The sequence below is a fragment of the Emiliania huxleyi genome (assembly GCF_000372725.1).
Source record: "Emiliania huxleyi CCMP1516 unplaced genomic scaffold EMIHUscaffold_222, whole genome shotgun sequence".
Lineage (NCBI taxonomy): Eukaryota > Haptophyta > Isochrysidales > Noelaerhabdaceae > Emiliania > Emiliania huxleyi.
This window is the reverse complement of record NW_005200401.1, coordinates 39783-59753: the sequence shown is the minus strand read 5'-3', so window position 1 is coordinate 59753 and position 19971 is coordinate 39783. Positions and strand designations below refer to the sequence as shown.

At 66.9% G+C, this 19971-nt stretch overlaps 3 protein-coding genes across 3 annotated transcripts; 1 reads left to right on the top strand and 2 right to left on the bottom strand.

Annotated features, from left to right (window-relative positions):
* Positions 1-4529: 4529 nt before the first annotated feature.
* On the bottom strand, positions 4530-5242 carry EMIHUDRAFT_366521 (hypothetical protein). The gene has a single exon (XM_005779932.1). It carries the CDS (start codon positions 5223-5225, stop codon positions 4716-4718), a length of 510 nt encoding a protein of 169 aa, XP_005779989.1. The 5' UTR covers positions 5226-5242; the 3' UTR covers positions 4530-4715.
* Positions 5243-10465: 5223 nt separating this feature from the next.
* Positions 10466-12403, bottom strand: EMIHUDRAFT_457116 (hypothetical protein; the record flags this gene model as incomplete). The annotated part of the gene is made up of 7 exons (XM_005779931.1): positions 11965-12403; positions 11767-11876; positions 11673-11699; positions 11512-11597; positions 11244-11297; positions 10825-10917; positions 10466-10600 (listed from the first exon to the last, which is right to left on the bottom strand). The coding sequence occupies exons 1-7, from the start codon at positions 12351-12353 to the stop codon at positions 10466-10468; spliced, it is 894 nt and encodes a 297-aa protein (XP_005779988.1). The 5' UTR covers positions 12354-12403.
* A 219-nt stretch (positions 12404-12622) lies between these two features.
* Positions 12623-14295, top strand: EMIHUDRAFT_235540 (hypothetical protein; the record flags this gene model as incomplete). The annotated part of the gene is made up of 4 exons (XM_005779930.1): positions 12623-12982; positions 13682-13718; positions 13895-13933; positions 14009-14295. The coding sequence occupies 4 exons, from the start codon at positions 12623-12625 to the stop codon at positions 14293-14295; spliced, it is 723 nt and encodes a 240-aa protein (XP_005779987.1).
* Positions 14296-19971: the final 5676 nt, after the last annotated feature.

Below are 19971 nucleotides of genomic sequence, written 5' to 3'. Positions count from 1 at the left end.
GCGAGGGCGGTGGCGACGGGGGTGGAGAGGGTGGTGGCGGCGAGGGTGGAAATGAGGGCGGCGGCGAGGGCGGCGGCGGCAGCGGCGGCGGCGGAGGCGGGGACGGGTGAACAATAGGCCAGATCGGTGGCGAGGATGGCGGCGGCAGCGGCGTCGGCGAGGGTGGCGATGATGGAGGCGGCGAGGGCGGTGGCGAGGGTGGAGGCGGCGAAGGCGGCGGCGAGGGTGGCGGCGGCGAGGGTGGCGGCGGGGGTGGGGGCGGCGAGGGCGGCGGCGGCGAGGGCGGCGGCGAGGGCAGCGCAGAGGGGGGCGGTGGTGAGGGTGGTGGTAGTGAGGGCGGCGGGGAGGGTGGCGGAGGCGACGATGGCGGCGGCGATGACGGTGGCGACGGTGGCGGTGGAGACGGTGGCGGGGGGCTGGGCGGTGGCGGACTGGGGTAAGGCGTCGACGGCGGCGGAGGCGAGGGCGGCGGCGGCGTCGGTGGAGGCGGATCAGGCACCATTGAGGGTGGTGGCGCCACCGGGTCTCCGGCAATAACCCCCGGGAAGCAACCGGAATACCCCGTTGACTGTGGTTCGCCGCAGAACCCTCTTTCCTGGCACCATTTATCAGCCTGTGGAGACCATGAGCATGACCCCTCTGCGAGGGGGCTGCAACCGTCTTTGTCCGCTATACGAAAGATGTCTGCCGTTGTGTTTGTGCCGTAAGTTCCGCCCTTCGTGCAGCTTGGTGGCTCCATCTCGGGGTACAACTCCGACATATCGTATGATGTGTCGCAGCCGATCGAGCAGCAGTAATCCTTGAGGTCGCTCTTTTTACTGCAGTGGCTTCCGAGCGCAAGACCCCGGAGGATGAGGAGGGCGAGAAGTGGCAGAGGAGGAAGCGCAGCCGCGCACTCAGGAGCTGAAGCCGGCATGCGCGCCAGGCTTAGGACCGCGACGCCCAGCAGCAGGGTTGAACGAACTCTCTGTCTCTCTCTCTCTCTCTGCAGTGCCGCCGCCCCAGCCAGGCCTATTCCGCCGCGCCGAGTTTTGCCCGGCGATTTGGGTCGGGGAATTTGTCTGAGTTTATCAATAGGAGAATCTTCCCTGTTGCGCTTTTGGGGGAAAGCAAAACAACTCTCTCTCACAGCAGACAGGCTCGACACAAGTGCGAACTGGCGCGTGCTAGCACTATCACAGGCTCGCCAGAAAAAGAATTAGAAAAAGAATTTGAAAAATGTCAAAGTTCCTCGCACGACACTAGGCACGGGCTGGCGCGCACTGGCACTAACACAAGTACACCACGGGAGCCGCCTAAGCGACTCCTGCGAGGACGGCGAGGCACTTAGCTCCGTGCACTCGACCGCCCTCGCCGCACCCAGGCAAGACGGGGAGGGTAGTGGAACTGACGGCGTGTCAACTCCAGTAGTTCCTCGGAATGCCCATGTGCTCCGCAGCAAGCTGCATGTTATCCGCATTCAGCAGCTTCTCAAATTCGGCTTGAGTGAGAACGCTAATGTCCAGTAGCTCTCTCAGGCGCGCCTCGTCGCTCTGGGACCGCTGGGTCATCGCGACCTTGGAAGGGCCCTTAACGACGACTTGCTCCGCGGGTTGCCGCTCCATCTGCAAGCCAGCAGGCGGCACGGGCGCCTCGTCGCTCTGGGTCACCGCGACCTTGGAAGGGCCCTTAACGACGACTTGCTCCGCGGGTCGCCGCTCCATCTGCAAGCCAGCAGGCGGCACGGGCGCCACTGGCTGCGCCGCGACGCGCTGCGCCTTGACGGGCTGCGCCGGTTTAGGCGGTGGCCACAGCATCAGGAAATACTGGCCGGCGGCAAAGCCTGGGGGGATCTGCACCACGGACGTCTTGACCTGGAAGGACTGCCCGCCCGAGAGCCCTGCCGGCACCTGCACCATCACCAGCTGTTGCCCGGGTGCATCGAGAGCATCGGCGGGCAGGACGATGTCGAACTTTGCGAGGTCTTCTCGAGCCGCAAGCTCTGTGGCCTGCGCTTCCTGCAACGCAATCTGCATGCGCTTCCTGCGCTTCCTGCGCATTCCTCCAGGAAGTATTTTCTCCAGGCCATCGCTGGAGGATTCCTCCAGGTAGTATTTTCCTCGGATTTCTTCCGAGCTCGCCGAGCTGCCTACGCCGAAGTAGAGGTACACGCCGAACGCCGCGAGCAGCACGTTCACTGTTGCCAAGCCCACGTCGCGTGTGGCCTTGAGGAAAGCGGCGACGACTTTGTAGGCATCAAAGCACGGCCCGCCGCAGCAAGCGGGCCTGCAACTCGTCACATAGTCTGACTGGTCTGCGATCCGCGCAAGCCGCGCCTCAAGCTCCCGGATCTGCTGTTGCAGCTGCTGCCAGAGCGCCTGCGAGATGGCCGCCTCGTGCAGATGGCCACCTTCTTTGTATGCAGACGGCGCAAACTCGCGGCTGGTCGTGCCCCAACCCGAGGTCACTCCAACGACGATGCCCCACTCTATCTTTGCCGGGTCGACGATTGCGGGTACGCCGCCGCCGCCGCCGCCGCCACCGCCGCCCCAACAACCGCACCCCGCCGCCGCCCCAAAGCCGCCGCCGCCGAAGCCGCCGCCGTAGAAGCCGCCGCCGCCACAGCCGCCGCCGCCACAGCCCCCACAGCCGCCGCCGCCACAGCCCCCCTCGGTGTATACGATCTGCTTGGATTGGCTGAAGGCCATGGGTCCGAGCATACACCGGGCGCTCTCTAGCTTGGTCAAGTGCGCCTCAACCGCGTCTGCGGCCACCACGTTGTCCACATCCACGCGGTGTGAGAAGCGGGCGTTCGGCCAGCAGCACAGCCGTCCCGCCACAACAGGGACGCGAAACTCGCGGCCGGTCACGTCGTCGACGAGGACGAGCGCGCTGCCGGGCTGGTCGGTGAGATAGACGACGCAGACCCAGCTGCCCACCGCAGCGCCCTTGCCGTCCGGCTTGTCCTTGTGCTGGGGAACGCTCTTGGAGGCCGGGCACACCCGCGCAGGCACCTCCACCAGCTCCTGCTCCCCGGCCTGCTGCGGCTCCTGCGCCGCCTGTGCCGGCAGGTCTGCCCACGATTCCGCCGCCACCGCCCCATCGGCGTCGAGCTGCTCTCTGAGGCGGCGCATGACGTCGCCGCTGACCGGGCAGACCATGTCGAAGCCGCTGTGCGCCTTTTTCCGGACGTTTGCCTCGCTGCTCAGCTTCTCGAGCGCGTTCGCCACCTCCTCCTCCGACAGGAAGCCGTCCCGCACGCGAAAGACATCGGCGCCGTCGGTTTTGAACCACCAGTCCGGCGGCTCGCCGCGGTTCGTGACGCCGGTCCGGTCGATCGGGTCGGCCGCGTCGCCGTGCTCGAGCGCCCATAGCACCTTCGTCTCGGCCCAGCCCTCGTGCAGCTCGCTGTCCTCAACCGAGTCGTCGTGGTCGACGCCACCGGGGGCGTCGGCGAGCTCCTCGGTCTCGCGGAGGTAGGCGGTGGTGCTGGAGAGCATGTGCGTGTGCCACGCAAAGTCGATGTCGTAGGACGGCACGAAGAAGTGCTCCTCGTACCCGTACCTCTTCATCAGGCCCAGGAACTGGAGGTAACGCGCGCCGGCGGCCACCGCAAAGTTGACGCGGCCCTTGCTGCCGCCCTCGCTGAACTCTGGCTGCGAGACCTGCCAGAGGAAGGTGCGCTGGCGCGCGGAACAGGCCTCCACGTCGTAGTCGAAGCCGAGTTCGCTGCGAATCAAAGCACACGCCTCCTTGACCTCGTCGCAGAGCGTCGTCTGGTTCGAGAGCGGGTCGCGAGGGCCGCACTCCGCCGGGCTGCTCCCGCCTTCGCTGCGCTGCTGGAAGAAGGGCTCGTCGTAATAACGCTTCTCCCACAGCCGCCGAGTCTCACCATCGGCCTCCTCCGCAGCGCTCTGTGCCTTGAAGGCCGATGCCGACGGATCGAGCACCCGCCCGAAGCGCTCGTTGCAATACGCGGCGTAGCGGCGAGGAGCAAGCCGGTGTAGGTGCCACACCCAGGCGATGTCGATGGGCGGGATGAGACAGACGCCGTCGCCCTCGCTTGCGACGAGCGGCAGCCAGTGCTCGAGGTACCTCTTGATGGCTCCGGGCAAGAGTGAGCCGAGGTAGAGCGCGTCGCCGAGAGAGTGGACGACCCGGAGGAAGGCCTTGTGCTCGGCGAATCGGAGCGGGCTGATGGAGGTGGGCATGAGGCCGAATCGGAGCGGGCTGATGGACGTGGGCGAGTGAGGCGCGCCGGCGGCTCGCAGCTCCCGTGACACGATTGCGTTCGAATAAATTCTGTGAGGTAAGGTAAGGTAAGGTAAACTTCTCCAAATTCTGTGATGTATGAAATGTGGAGAGAAACAAAAAGGCAAGAAAAAAGAAGAAAGCGCAGAACGAGGCAGATAACGTAGTCGTAGAGCCGAAAGCAGACATGACAGGAACATTGTCATTGACGTAGCGACGAGAGCTGTGGATACGACACAGTCTGCGCAGACCGAGAGCGAGACACCAGAGTGCATGCCAGAAAGCGAGACAGCGGCCGCGAGCGGCGCGCAAGAGTGCTCGGCCGAGAGTACACATCACGCCCCCATGCGAAGGGGCGAGGGAGTGCGTCGCGACGTAGTAGACAGGATCGGATGCGGCAAATGCGAGGAGCTGCTAACGACGAAGCGCCTACCTGCGGCGGTCACGACAGCTTCGCCTTCCTTCGGGCCAGTCGCAACGGACGCTCACGTTCCATCGCGCGGCGGGAGGATCCGCATCTCTTCGAGAACCGCAGCCATCTGCGTGACCACGGTTTCGGCGCTCAGCTGCCCCTGGTGTCCGGCCATACGCTGCGTCATGCGCTGTGACACCGCCTCAGCCAGGCCGGGCGGCGGCACGAACGCGTTTGGCCCCGGCATCTGCTGCAACAGCTGCTGCATGACAGCTGGGCCAAACTCGCCGCCCACGACAGCGCCGCCACCGGGGAAAGCGACGGCATGGATGGTAGCGCCGCCAGCGGTGGCAGCGCCGCCAGCCGTAGCAGCGCCGCCAGCGGTAGCAGCGCCGCCAGGAGCAGCAGGGCCACCTGCTGGCACGGCGACAGCAGCGCCGCCGCCACCGCCGCCCGCACTCGCGTTGCCGCCGGCGGGCGGAGCACTTGGCGTCCCGGCAAGCATGTCGTCGCCGCCGGCATCGGCTCCGCCCTCGTCCTCCTCCCTCGACCGGAAGCGCAGGTTGTTCATCTTGATCTTCATCCGCTTCACCTCTCCGGCCAGCAGCTCGACCTCCACAGGGTAGCGGCCGCCTTCCGGCTCGAAGCCGCCGATGACCGTCCCCCGCCGGCCGTTGAACTGCGGCTGCTTCGCCAGGCCGACGATGACGACGAGGTCGCCGAATAGGAAGCCAGCGATGTCTTGCTCCTCGCAGGTGGTGCCAGCGTCGAACGAGAGCTCGATGCAAGCGGCGTCGCCGCTGTACACGCGGAGGACGGGGTCGTTCCGGACGCTCTCGTTGATCTCCCGCGCGGTGGCAGCCTCGCTCGGCGTCAGCGCCCCGCGCAGCACCAGGCCGCGCTTGTGGAGGAGGGGCAGCATGGTCGTGAGCTTGTAGTAGCTCAGGCCGTCAAAGCCAGGCCGCTCCCCCGTCGGGACGAGGCCCGCCTCGGACAGCTTGCGCAGCGTGTCGTACGGAGCGAAGGGGCGGCGCACGAGCCAGTCGTGTGCTTCGACCTCAATCAAGTGGCCGGCTGCAATCTCGGTCGCGAGCGCACCGGCGCTGTCAGCGAACTCGTAAAGCGAGACAAATGGTGCGGTCGAGGCAACAGAGACGGCGTCGGACCCGGCCACCTCAGCCTCCTCGGCAGCAGCCGACTCGGCCTCGCCCGCCTCGGCCTCGCCCGCCTCGGTGGTGCCGCCGCCGTCGTCGTCGCCATCGCCAACCTCCGACTCGCCCCCCTTCTTGACAGCAGCGATGTCGGCGCATGCTCCCGGCGTTGTGTCGCGCAGGTCGACGAGCAGCTTGTTGGCAGGAGCCGGATGATGGTAGCCACGCTCGGGCTTTGGCGGCCTCGCGAACGTCTTGACGCGCACGATCTTGCCACGCTGCCACACCTCGTCCGGGTGACCCATCTGACAGTAGGGACCCGTCTTGACCTTGACCTCGACCACCTCGCCCAGCCGCAAGCGCGGCGAGTGACGGGAGGGACCCGGCTTGTCGCCGCTCTTCTCTCGCTTGTGCCGGCGCACGTCTTTCGACTCCATCTTGATGAAGACCTCGCGCTCCTCCTCGCCGAGCGCTGCGAACGCAGCCTCGCACTCAGCCTCACTCATGCGCGGTGGCGGCTCGCTTGCCGCCTCGATGGCGGTGTCGTCGGCGGCTGGGAGCGGCAGCTCGCGGCTGGCTCGGAAGAAGTCCGGGGCCGAGCGCACCGGAGTGGGCGGCGGCAGCTTGATCGGCGGCGCTGTGAGGACGAGCTCTGCGAGGTTGTGCGACGCCACGCTCGGCGGCAGGTGGCAGCTGGAGCTGAAGCCGGCCGCAGGGACGGGCGAGAAGGACGCATTGCGCTCCGCCAGCGAGAAGGACGACGGTGTCAGCAGGCAGCCGAGCTTGTAGCCCCAGTCGCTCACGTGCTCGGACGGCAGCACCGAGAGGGAGCGCTGCGCGGTGAGGGCGAAGCGCGCGCCTTCGGCCGGGTAGCCGCGCAGCTCCGACTCGCTCATGCCTCGCCCGTCTTGCGAGTGTAGGAAATCGCACCAGTTGTCGCCCTTGTGACGCGCGCCCTGCAGCGCGGCCTCGATCCGGAGGCAATCGTACCCCACTCGCCATGGCACGACACCGGGCGAGTACAGGACCGGCCGCATGCCGGTGGCCTCGTTGCCCGTCGCCGCCTCACCGCTCGCCTCGTCGGCCTCGGTAACGTTGTACATCTCGTTCCCGCTCATCTCGACGTCGCCGCGGAAGTAACGCGTGGTCGTCCTGAGCGGGACGATCGTGTCTCGCGCTCGCCAGTGCCCAAGCCAGCCCGCCGCCCACGCGTCGGCGAGCTGCAGCGGAGGGCCGGCGGCTAGTGCCGAGAGCTGGAGGAGTCGAGGCAGCTGCACGGATCGCTTGCGCTCGCCGAGCTTGTCGGAGACGAGGAGGCGGGCAAGCCCGCTCTTCGGCAGCCCCTCGGCGCCGAGCAGCGTGGTCGCGTCGAACAAGCCGGGGTCGACGCGCGACGGGTCGAAGAGGTCGGCTCCCAAACCGATGGCGAAGCCCCGTCGGCCGTACTTGAGTAGACGCGACTCGTACGTCTTGGACCGCCGGTCGACGTCGACGAGGTTGACCTTGGTCGCGGCGGCACGCATCGCTCGGTGCGTGCAGCGCACCGCCGCGCCGTCGTAGCAGAAGCCGCAGCAGTCCACGTCGAACGAGGAGAGGACGTCGGCGGCCGAGGCGAAGAGCTTGAGGACAACCTGCAATGAGGCTCGCGCGTGGGAGAGAGGGACGGAAAAGAGAGGGGTGCGAGGGACGAAGCGCGGGGGAAAGATCGAGAGGGACGGCAACCGCGTGGGGTGTGAGGACCTGGGGAAAGCGCTGCGGGAATCCAACGGCTTAGGAAACGTGTCTAGGAGGCGTCTGGGCCTGGACAAAGCGCTGCGGGAAGCCGCCGGCGACGAAGGTGATCGCCGAGCCCGTCTTGACGAGGAGCAGCTTCGAGCCGTGGTGGTTGCGGCGGAGGACGCGGTGGATCGCTCGCACCTTTGCGAGGGCCTGCTCTGCGCTCAGTCCGACGAGGAAGAGGTCGACATCCGAAGAGGTCGCAAAGGGGGAGCGCGTGCTCTCGCTCCCGCCGTCGCCGTCGTCGACCTTGCCCTCGCAGCGGCGCGACGTCCCGCGCCGGCAGTGCTCGTGGTGGGCCGGCTCGAAGAAGGCGCGCCGCGCCTCGACCTCCACCAGCCTCTCCTCGTCGTCCATCACCAGGGCGGCGGCATCAGGGCCGCACGTCGGCGGCGAGGACGTTTCAGGCGGGCTGCAGGGCGAGGAGGCCGGCGGCGTGCTGCCCCCCGCCGTGGGCGTGAAGTCTCCCGCCGTGGGCGGGCAGTCTCCCGCCGAGGAGGACGCGCGCTCAGATGCCCGCTCGGAGCGCGCCGGCGAGGGCGAGCGGGCGGAGGTCGGGATCTTGGCGCGCAGCACGCATGCGAGCACGGCCCCGCCCGCGAGGACGCAGCCGGACATGTCCAGGCCGCGCAGGAGGCCGTTGGTGAAGGCGTCCAGGTTGAGCTCGAACGTCGCGAGGTCGCGCTCGAAGACAGGCGCGCCGAGCGGCTCGGCCGCCAGGGCACGGTCATGCGAGAAGAGTAGCGAAGCAGAGGGAAGCGACGGCGGCGCGCTCGTCGACAGGTATTGGCCCCAGTCGGAATGGACGTCGATGAGGGCGAGCCTCTCGGCGTCCTCGTCGGTCGCCGCCTTGTCCGAGGCAGCGGCACGCCACGCGCGGTAGCGGTGCTCCTCGCGCCGGATGGCCGCGTCGAGCAGCGCGGCGGTGGCAGCCGAGCGGAGTGCAATCGCGCTTGACGAATGCATGTGCGGCAGTCCGTACTTTTGGCAGCAGACGAGGAGGCGCGGGTTGATGCGAGGCAGCACCCACTCGAAGGACGACGGCGGCCACTGGGCGAGGCATGCCGCAATCTCTTCCACGTCCTCGACGGAAGCCGTATCGCACGCGCCGTCGCACTGCATTACCACGATACGAAGCGCAAGCTCCTTGAGAGACGGTGCATGCCGATCGCCAGCGGGCGCGCGAGGCGCTGCAGGGCTCTTGCAGAAGATGCCCCTGAACATCGTACCGTCGGCAGTCGTTCCACTACGCAACTACGCTCTAGCCGATAGAGCTCTACGAACCACAGGGCCTGGTTGTGTGGCGCCCAGCAATAGTGTTTCGACCTTTTTCTTTTTCTGTTAATGCCTAGACACCTCACTAGACCCCACACACGGTCTCGTCCGTGCCTCGCCGGCCGGTGAGATTGCTAGAGGTGGAGCAAGCCTGCTCTAGCCTCGCATGTCACTTTTGTAAAATGAACTCGGGGGCACAGGACGCGGCACAAACGGGGTACACCAAAAGGCACGGGCTGCGTGCACGGCGTTCACTCGAACGCCATGCACATGGCGCGGAGCAGCATCGGGTTGGTGTCGAACCCGAGCGGGTCCTCCTCCCAATCCCGGTGCCCACCCTCCGCGTCGTCCTGCTCCTCGTGCGCATCGAGCACCCTGCCGAGGCACAGGATCGTCCCCTTGGGAACGCCCGCCCCTCGCGCGCGTGGGAACTCTCCCTCCACCGCCATCAAGAACTTCTCGCGCGCCCACTTGCCGCCACGGCGGCAGTGCTGGGGCGCGCGCTCGCGTAGCTCCTCGTAGAGCTCCTCGGCCCTCGCCACCTCCGCCGCCCAGCCCTCCGCCGACGCCTGAGCCGCCTTCTTCTCCCTGAGCGTCTTGAACACCGGCGGCGGCGCCGGCGATGGCGCCACCTCCGGCTCGCCCGCCGCCTCTGCATCCGGCCGCCCTGTCGTCTGTTGTTTGTTGTGCCCTTGCTTGTTCCCAAGTCCGGCTCACGCGCCCCGACTGACCGATCTACCGCACTGAACACTTCCGCCCCCTCGCTCCCAACCCATCCACTCCGCCCCGGGCCGCGCCGCGTGATCTCGGGCCGCGCGATCTCGGGTGATCTCGGGCCGCGCCGCGTGACCTCGGGCGATCTCGCACAATCTCGCGCAATCCCGGAGCTCCACGCCACTCCACTCCACCCCACCCCACCTCACCCACCGCCGCGCCGCGCTATCTCGGGCGATCTCGGAGCGTCGCTCGCGCGGCGTCACACCTGCTCAAAAAAGGAAGGGCCTGGTTGGAGCCACGGGGCTCACGAGGACGTGCTCGCTCGGTTCTCGCCGCCTCGCCCTGCGCCACTTGGGCCGGTGAGGCGGCGCCCCGCGCGGCGCGTCCCTCGCCCCGTCACGCCGACCCCTGCGCGCACCGCTCATCTTCAGCTCTTCGGGTTACTCTTGCGCTCACGCAGGGAACCCGGCGGCTGGATGGTCGACATGATGGGACGCATCAGCCCCACGCGCCAGCTCTCGATCGACTTCACGCGCAACCTCGAGGAGAAGTCGAAGCAGGCCAGCCCCAAAGACATCGAGGCCAACATCGAGGCATCGTGGCCAGCGCCAACTGCCATGAGCGAGTCGAGGCGGATGGAGGCCATCGAGGCGTACACCGTCGCCCTTGAGAACAAGACCCGGCCCTCCTGAGCTCATCGCGAATCTTCCGACGGCGGTTCGCCAGGCCCTCGCGAGTAGTAGTGTCCCTCACATGTGTTTGTGCATATTTGCCCTGGATCGGCGCGTGTTCGTCTCTATTTGTGTGTTGATGCTCGTTTCGTTCTACGTCGTGCACTGTACTGTAGTTGTGCATTCGAGGTTTCGCTATTGAATTTTCCCCTCGCCCCCGGCCGCGGCCGCTCTCATTCATCCCCCTCATCCAGCCCCCTCGCCACGCCCGCGCCAAACCCCGACGTGATGGCGAGGAGGAGCAGCAGCGGCACGGGCGAGACGGCGAGCGAGCCGAGCAGGTCGCCGAGCGGGAGGGGGCACGGCGCCTGCGAGGGGAGGGCGAAGAGGCTGATGTGGAAGCAGGAGGAGGAGGGGCCGAGAAGCGGGAGAGAGTGGTGCGATGCGCCTCGCGCGTGCAGACCGCCTCGACGGCGGCCCCGTCCGGCAGCCACGCCGCCGCTGCCGCGCCGCCGGGCGCGGCGGACACGCAAACCGCTCCGGCGGCCGAGGCGGCGAAGGGTGCGTCAAGGCGCAGCCGGGAGGGGCGGACCGCGGCGCCGGCGGAGACAGGCCCGCTCGCGCAAGCAGAGGCTCGCACGCCGCCGCCGCGCAAGAGAGAGACGGCCTCGATCGTTGCCACGGCCTCGTCACGGCGGCGCGCGGCACCCTCCCCGACAGCACCGCCGCGCGCCGCCGCCCGCTGCGCCGCCTGCGACGGCTGCGACTGCAACAGCAGTGGCGACGGCGACGGCGGCGGCGGCGGCGGCGGCGGCGGCGGCGGCTGCTTCGGCTGCTGTTGCGGCGGCGGCGCGCGTGCGAGCGGGTCCGCCTTGCGCGTGGGCGGCCGCCTGCGGGGAAGGTGCCGGCAGGGGTGCGGGGAAGGCGCCGGGAGGGGTGCCGGCAGGGTGCCGGCAGGGCAAGGGTACGGGGAAAGTTCCAAGGGAAGGTCTCGCGCGGATGCCTCCGCACGGAGTGGCGCGCGCGAATCTCGCCGCGAGCGTCGCGCCGCAGGCGACGCAAGGCCTGCCCACAGCCGGAGGCGTGACGAAAGCTGCTCCCAGTGCCCCGGCTGCGCGTCGCGGTGTCGGCGGCGAGGGGCCTGCGCCGCCGGCTCGGCCCTCCACGCACGGCCGTGCCGCTCGCGCAGCGCCGCAGCGACCTCGCGCGAGAAGAGGAGCGAGCTTATTAGTTAATGGCTAAGTAATAACCTGGTCCTTTATTAATTCACGGACTCGACCTCGCGCGAGAAGAGCGCCCAAACGGTGGGCAAGTGCGACGCGGCGGTGGAGGCGATGGGCGAGGGTGGCGGCCCGAGTAGCTCGCCTATATGAGGATGAGCGGTGAATGAAGGAGGAGAGCGCGGCGAGCAATTTTGAGGCGCCGCCAGCGAGAGCTCGCCCACGCGCAGCAGCAGCCGGTCGGCGCCTGATCCACGGCCAGACCCGTGAAGCGCGCTGCTGAGTGTCGCACTCCACCGCGCTCTCGGCTGCACCGAAGCGCGTCGCAGCGGCGGCGTGCAGCACATCGCCGCGCTGCAGCGGCGCGCAGTACTCGAGCGCGCGGAGCAGCTCGCCGTGCAGCGCGAGGTACTCGCGAGCGCACCTCGTGGTAATGTTCCAAGAAGGTTCTGGGAAGAGGCTCCGTGTAAAAGGCCCACCACGACACGGTGGAGAGTGGGAGAGGTGCGCACTCGGCGGTCGCCGCGCGGACAGCCTCGACCGCGAGCGGGCCACACTGCCGCGCCGAGAGCGGCCACGACTGCCGGGATAGGGCGGCTCGGGCGGCGGCGAAGGCGGCGTCATGCTCGGATGCCGCCCAGATGGCCTGTTCCTCTGCCCGCCGCCGCTCCATCTCCTGCAGATTACTGGCGAGCCCCTCGCGGATGGCGGTGTCTCGAAAGACGTCATCTGGGACGATGCCTGCCAGCTGGCCACTGGGCACGCTCGCCGCCTCCCGCAGCCGCTGCGAGCTCTGCCGCTCTCGGACTCGCGACCGCCTGGCCGCCGCGACAATCGACGCCTGGCTCGAGCTGTCCAGCGCCCGAGTCGCGATCGCGGCGAGGGCTGCCAGCGAAAGCATGCTCCGAGCAGCTGCTCCGAGGTGGAAACCGGGGGCGCCTTCCGACGAAGGGCCGCCCCCCCCCCGCCTGGCGAACAAAACAAAAGTGTGCGTCCCCTAAATGCGCATAATGAATTTCTTCCTATGCCCGTCGGACAGAAACTTCGACGGCTTGAAACTTCGACGGCTTGCTCAAAAGAAATATTGCGCGGCTGCAACTAGGGCGCCAGCGACACCCATTTCGCCGTGAGAGTTCAACCTGCAAAACGCTCTGCCGCTTACTCGAAACCATGCTTGCTCGCGGCCGTCGAGGCTATCAGACGAGCGCAAAGGCGCTCAACTACTGCGTCGAGCTCGTCCAGGAGCGCGACGTCGAGCGCTACCTCTGCAACCTCTCCGCGCCGGCCGCCGTGCGCCCTGCGCTCTTCGCGCTGCACGCCTTCAACCTCGAGACGGCCCGCGTGCGCTCCTCGACACGCGAGCCTCAGATTGCGCGCATGCGCTTCGTCTGGTGGCGCAGCACCGTGACGGCGGCGCTGCGCGGCGAGCCGCCCGACAACCCCGTCGCGCAGGCGCTCGCCGGCGCCGCCGCCGGTGGTGGTCTCACCGGCCGCTTCTTCCACCAGATGCTCGAAGCGCGCGAGGACGACGTCGACACGACACAGGCTCGCCGCCGCCTAACGCCTATGAGACACTTCCGAGACACTTCCGAGACACTTCCGAGACACTTCCGAGGCGCGGCGGTGGCTCTCCTCCCCTGCACCGGCCTGTGCACGCCTCACCCGCTCCCGCCCTGCCGCCCTCCCCCCTCTCCCAAGCCGGCGGACCGCGCCGAGCTGCTCCGCTACTGCGAGAGGACGGCGGGCTCGCTGCTGCACCTCTCGCTCGAGGTGCCCGAGAGTGGGAGATTGGCTCGAGATTGGCCGAGAGTGGGAGATAGGCTCGAGATTGGCCTGAGAGACGAGCCGAGATCTGAGAGGAGCCGGTACGAGCTGGCGCTGGTACTCGCCGAGGGGAGCCGAGGGGAGCCGAGGGGAGCCGAGGGGAGCCGAGGTTGCCCTCTCGCTCGAGGCGGGGGGTGCACCGGCATTGCGTCTCGTTGGAGGAGTGACGCCGCTGACGCCGTGCCTGCCCTCGCTCGGTGGCCGTCGCTGCCGACGTGCGAGACTCGCCGAGATTGCACGAGACGGCTCGAGATTGCACGAGACGGCTCGAGGTCGCCCGTCCGCCTCTCGACACAAGGCGTCGGGCGTCGCTGCCGATGAACCCACCGAGAGCGCAGCGCTGCACGTCGGCTGCGCCGTCGGCATCGCCCCCTCTGCTGCGACGACGTCGAGCCACTGGACGAGGGCTCAGCACGAGCCGTCACTGAGCAGGCATCGCCACGTTGCTGCGCGGCGCGGCGCACCACGCGGAGCAAGGCGCCTCTCCCCGCTCCACCCCTGCCGACGTGGCGCACGGCCGCAATACGTGAGCGGTCTAAGTCTTAGGCGCCTCTCCCGGCATCCCCCGCTGGACGCGGCGCCACGCCGTCCCTCAGCGCTCTCGGGCCCTCCCCGCAGGCGCCTCCTACATCCCCGCCGATGTGGCGCAGCGGCACGGTGCTACTCCCGCTCCGGCAGCTCCTGTTCCCACCTCTGCTGGCTCACACATGCACGGCGCCCTCTCTGCGCCAGGCGCTTCGCTCAAGCAGCTCCTCTCCGGCCGGCCGAGCGCCCCGCTCTGCGACGCCGCGGCCGAGCTGGCGCACGAGGCGACCACCCACCTCCTCGCCGCGCGCGCGCTGGCGCCGGACCTCTCCCCGCAAGCGCGCGCGCTGCTGCAGCCCGCGGTAGTCGCGGAGCTGGTGCTGCAGCGGCTGCAGGCGCACGGCTACAACGTCTTTGCACCCGAGCTGCGGGAGCCGCTCGGGCTGCGGCTGCGGACCGCGCTCGTTTGGAACGCGGCGTTCCGCTCCTTTTAACTACGCCATGTCTGGTGGGGAGTATGATATATGTTGAGTTTGATCGCGCCTCGCCCAGCCCTCTCACTTGTTGATGTGGGCGATGATTTTCAGAGCCTTTTGCTACGCTCTTTCACACGCTCCTCCTCAGCTCACAGCTGGCCCTGTCGCCTGTGGCGCCCGGGGGGCCGCCGCGCCCCGCCCCGGCCGCACGACCTCTCGAGTCGACGTCGCGCCGCCCGTGCGGCGCCGGCGGGGCGCCGGTCGCGTGTCCGGTGTGCACACTGTCGTCACACACACGCTGAGGAGAGCCGAGAGACGGAGTGCGGTACGGCGTAGACGGTAGACCACCCACCGAGGGGGCGAGAGCGCGGAGTCAGACCGAAGACACGACGTGGTTCACTCTGGGCAGCGAGCCGACACCGACAGAGAGACCCAGAGAGCGACAGGGAGACAGTCCACGTACAGAACGTATCAGTCCAATCAAGAAGGGAGGAGATAATTTCGGGGGAACGCGAGAGAGCCGAACGCGATGTGTAAGAGCGAAGCAACGGCGTCTCGCCGCACTGCTCTCATCGAAGCATCTCCGCGGATATCCCCCTCCTCTCCCGACAGTTGGCCTACTTCCATAGGCGGAGAGCGCCCTGGTGGTCGACGGTGACGAGCTTGCCGCTGCTCGTGAATGGCGGCGCGGACCACACTGCGACCCCGAACGCGTTCGCGGTGGGCGTACCGCGCGTAACGCCCACTCGTAGGGCTGTGCGAGTCACTCCCCAGCGGCTCGTACCGAGGGTTTGCGATCGAGCGAGGTCGACACCACACCCGAAGCACGCGTCTCCAGATTGCGTCGTCTTGCGCGCGTGTGTGCCGCAGTGTGAGTGGCTCGGCCCGCGCCTCGAGGCCCGCGCCCCGCCCGAGTCAGGGCACAGCGCCGTCCCGCGGCCCGGAAGTACCTCTATGGCAGTCACACCTCCTCGCGAAGCCCTATCAAAAAGATGCACGGTTGGAATAGAAAGCCTGGGAAGATGAGCCGGAAATGCTTCTTGATCCGCAGCTTTAGCTCCTTCATGACGAGGCCATAAGTTGCACGCGCCTTGGCATAGCTCCAAATAATTTGCTCAAGCTCCGGCAGAATTGCCCTTTCCGCATCATCTGCGCATGGGTGTCTCTCCGCATGTTTCGCCTCGATAAAGGCGGGCGACGATCCGCTCGGCGCCTCTCCGCAAGTCCGACTGCGACAGTCGCTCTCCCTCAAGCCGCCGCTATGTTGCAGTTGTCGCACCAACCAACTGCGCCAGGACGTTGATGCTCCTTCGATACGGAGGCTATGGCTACCAGAGTTCGCCGTGGAAGAGGCCGTGGAGGCGCGCAGCATGGTCGCACAACTGTCGCGTACTCGTGGAGAAGGTGTCGAGACTGCTCCGACTTACCGTCGCACAGACTTCCCTATGGGGTAGGTGAAGACTGGTGCCCCGGGGGCGTCGCAGACCTCGCAGTCCGGCAGCCTCTATATGTACAAGTTTCCTATTCAAGCATCGCAGTCCCCGAGCTGAGCCTCGCAGTCCACCCCTCGGGGAGTGGGGCAGCTGCCCCGCCCCTGCCGTGGAGGCGGGGGCGTTTTAGGCGATGGACGCGACCTGCGGGGCCGTGGGCTCCGCGGGCGCACAGCCAGCACCGCGCCGGCACCGGCGCGGCCAAGCACCTGTCCACCTGCATGGAGCGGCGTGCGGTGCGGCGACAGGCGACACGTACACTACCCTTTCAATTGCATCGGCGCTGCATGCGTGGAGAGGGGCGGTGCCAGCGGCTGCACTCGGCACGACGTGGGAACTTTGGCCCAGCCCTACGTCGACGCCCAGTGCCGGACGCCGCGCCAGCAGTGGCAGCACATGTGCGTCGCGTGCGACGACGAGCCGATCAACGCCTGGCGGCAGCAGGCGGAGGCGGAGCGGGCGGCGGAGGCGGCGGCGCGGTCGGCAGCGTTAGGCGCCGCGGCTGCGGCACCCACCGGCACCAGCGACGACCTCGACGCCCTCGACAACGACATGATGGACAGGGCTCTCCAGGCGGCAGAGGCGGCAAAGGCGGGCGGCGCGCCACCCGTCTCCTTCATCAGCCACGAGCGGGAGAGAAAGGAGATCGGCAAGCCCTGCTGGTCGCACATCGCGTCGGAAATCCCGCGCGTCCAGCACGACGGCTCCCTCGCGATGCCTGGCACTGGCCGTCGCGACGACGTCGACCTCTCCACTCTCCGGCGCCGCTAGCTTCTCGGAAGCTACGCCGCCTCCGGCGGCGCTAGAGGGGGGGGGGCCATGACCCCGGCAAGCCAGTGAGGACCTGCACGCGGTCCCAATGAGGCGATGTGGGATTCAACGAGACGAACGCGGATGGAACGGATGCGGTCGCCGTTTATCAAATGAACTGGCGCACCTTTTTTATAATACCAAAAGGAGGGCTACACGAGGCCCTCTACGCTGGGGCGCCGGCGCATAGGCCCAGCTCAAAATTTCTCTTCGCCTGCTACGCACTTCCGACTCCGCGGCAGACTCTGGCATCGCCCTCGCGGACCGCAGCTTACCTCTTACCTAAAATTCTTCGGGCCGGCGCTCTGGCTTGATGAGTGCCCCGGCCGGAGCCAAGAAACCACGGCGTGGGGTGGATGAGGGCTGTGGAAAGGCTTAGAAACGGCGGCGTGCCGCGCAATCCTGTTTTCTTAATGCCCGCAACCCACTGTATACTTACAAGAGTGGTGCTCTTGGGAAGAGGTTCCTCCTTTCCGCTCCCCCCCCCAAGGCGCGAGACACACATACTTACGCGCCAACGCGGCACGTACGGGGCACGGGGCACCAACGGTGACGAACGGTGTCGCTGTGACTGTGTGATTTTAGTGCGCTACCTACAACATACGTCATACCCGCAAAGAGAAATCGAGTTGGCATTGCTCGCGAAGTCTCGCAACGAACGCGGCTGCCAGGCCTCTCAGTTCACGCCGGAATCGTGAACCGTGAACCGTGAACCAACTAGCCCCCGCCCCGAGTCCGTGAACCCCGAACCGTGAACCGACTAGCCCCCACCCCGAGTCCGTGAACCGTGATCCGTGAACCGACTCCCCCCGCGACACCCGCCGCGAACCGTGAACCGTGAACGAACCGAGTCTGGCGAACCGGCGGTGAACCGCCGGTTCGCGAACTGGGTTCGCGAACTGGTTCGTGAACCGCCCCCACCAAGTTCGCGCGGCGGTTCGCGAACTGACTGGGTTCACGCGAGAACTGGCTCGTGAACCGCCCCCACCAAGTTCGCGCGGTTATCAACTACTTCGAACCGCGAACGACGGCTAATCACAATGCTAAATTCCTCGCTACCCAACGCGGCCAAAGGATATCCACCTCGAGAACCTCGGCCCGCTAAATTCTTTTCCAGTGCGCGCCAGTCCCGTGCCCAGTGTTGTGCGAGGAGTTCGGTTCGAAGATTCTTTAGCAGCGGGGAGCACGGTCGGAAGGGCGCTTTTGTCGCTTTCGGCAACACTGAATCATTCTACCGGAACATGGTCATGGGGCATGGGCCCTACTGCGAGGAGGTGCACGCAACCTAGACAAGGTGCGTTATCAACATCACGGACTCACGCACCCTGCACATGCACACCTCTTACACTGTCAGGACATACAGGCACGTCTACTCACTACTCAGCGCGTGTGCACGCAACCTAGACAAGGTGCGTTATCACCATCACGGACTCACGCACCCTGCACATGCACACCTCTTACACTGTCAGGACATACGGAGGCGGAGGAGGCCTCGGAGGTGCCTCGGCAATGTATTACATCGGCAGCGAGGGCGGCGAAGATGGAGGCGGAGGGCTCCCCGGGGAGAGGCAAGCCTCAGCCAGACCGAGATCTTCAATGCAGGGAATAGGCACATAGGCGCATGCATGCAGGGCATAGGCGCATGCATTGTTCCCACTCGGGTCCGTAAGCCAGATGTTCGCTCCCGCCTTGACCAGCACGGCTGCAATTTCTTTCCCGCCTGGATACGTATTGTCATAGAATATCACTCGTGATAGCGCCTTCAGGAGCGGGGTTCCTCCCCGAACCATTTCGTCGAGGTAAGCGCCCTTGCCAACCAGGAACTCTACGGCGCCGAGGCTTCCATAGTTGCTGGCCATCGTTAGGGGAGTAGCTCCATCGCTTGATCGAGTAAAGTTGACGTCAGCACCTGCCTCGACCAAGGCCTTGACAATTTCGTTTCTCGTCGCCATGCCACCTGCAATGCCATCTGGCGTCGCCATCATCCTAATGGCGACAATGAGCGCGTTTTCGCCCGTGTAAGTAGAAGTCCGGTCGGGCTCGGCTCCCGCCTCGAGCAGCATGTTAACGATCTCAAGGCCCGCCGCATAGTCGCTGTGCTGAGTGATACGGACCGCGCCGATTAGGGGGGTGGTTTCATATCTCCCCTGTTTTGTGTTGACGTCTGCGCCCGCATCGATGAGCAGCCTGGCGACCTCGGCGTGCCCGAAACTGGTGGCCGCGCCCAGTGGCGTGAATCCCATCGACGACCGCGGCTCGTCGATGCCCGCACCGCCGTCAATCAGTTTCGTGGCGAGCGCGACGAGGCCTTCCGCCGCGGCGAAGAAGAGCGCCGACCAGCCGTTCTCCGGGTTCTGCTCGTCGATATTCTCCGTGTCTGCGATGAGAGCGTCCATCGCCGCTGAGTCGCCGGCGAGCCCTGCCGTCCAGAGCGCGGGGGGAGGCGCGGAGGGGGGAGAAGGCGGTGAGGGCGGCGACGATGGTAGCGGCGGCGAGGGCGGCGACGAAGGCAGAGGGGGCGAGTTTGGTGGCGAAGGCAGCAGCGGCGAGGGCGGCGGCGAGGGTGGCGGCATTAGCGGCGACGAGGGAGGCAGTGCAGAAGACCCAGAGCTGGCAAACAGCAGCTCGAGCGCCGAACCAGATGGCGCAGCGTTGACGATGGAGCCAATCTGAACGACGATGCACACCAGCCTCGGCGCCATGCTCTGATGGAGAGATGGGGAACGAGATTATATATTAACTAGCAGACCTTGCGCGCACGCGCGCCAAATTTGTTTTTCTGTCTGCAACAACAGCCCGAGGGGTGAAATGTCTTTGTTGTCTCTGTAACGAAGGGCCCGCCGCTCCGCCTACGCCGGCGATGACCCTCTCGGCAGAGCGACATCGCGACACGCGAGCACCGGGCAGAGAAGGGGACGCAGAAGCGGTTGGATGGAGAGGCAGCCGGCGCACGAGGAGAGGCAGCCGATGGAGCCGACGAGGTGAGTAGACACGAGTTTACCATTCTGCCCGGGGGGGGGGGGGGGGGCCCAAGCCCTCCCCACCACTGCTACTTTGTACTGGATGCAACTCAACAGGGGTCCCAAGCGTCCCAAAGGGCAGGGAGGCAGCCTCCCGCGCTGTCAAACGCCCCCCCGGCCCAAAAAGAGGCATCACAATCATGCTCTGGCCAACGTCTGGGGGCTCGGCATTGCCCAACACACCCCCCAATCAGCCTGAAAACAAAAAATGGGGTGGGCCCCGGTGGACCAAAATGGAACCCAATTGGGTGGGAAAGGGAACACCCACCTGCACCGGTGCCCAAAGTGGGTTGAAATGGCACCCCCTGCGGCCCCCCGGGCAACGGCTTGCCCAGGTATGTTGTTCATGTCCTTATCCCCCCCCCCTTGGGTGC

Excerpts from the sequence above, each read along its gene's own strand:
- EMIHUDRAFT_366521 (XM_005779932.1), bottom strand. The coding sequence starts at position 5,225 with ATGAAGATCAAGATGAACAACCTGCGCTTCCGGTCGAGGGAGGAGGAC.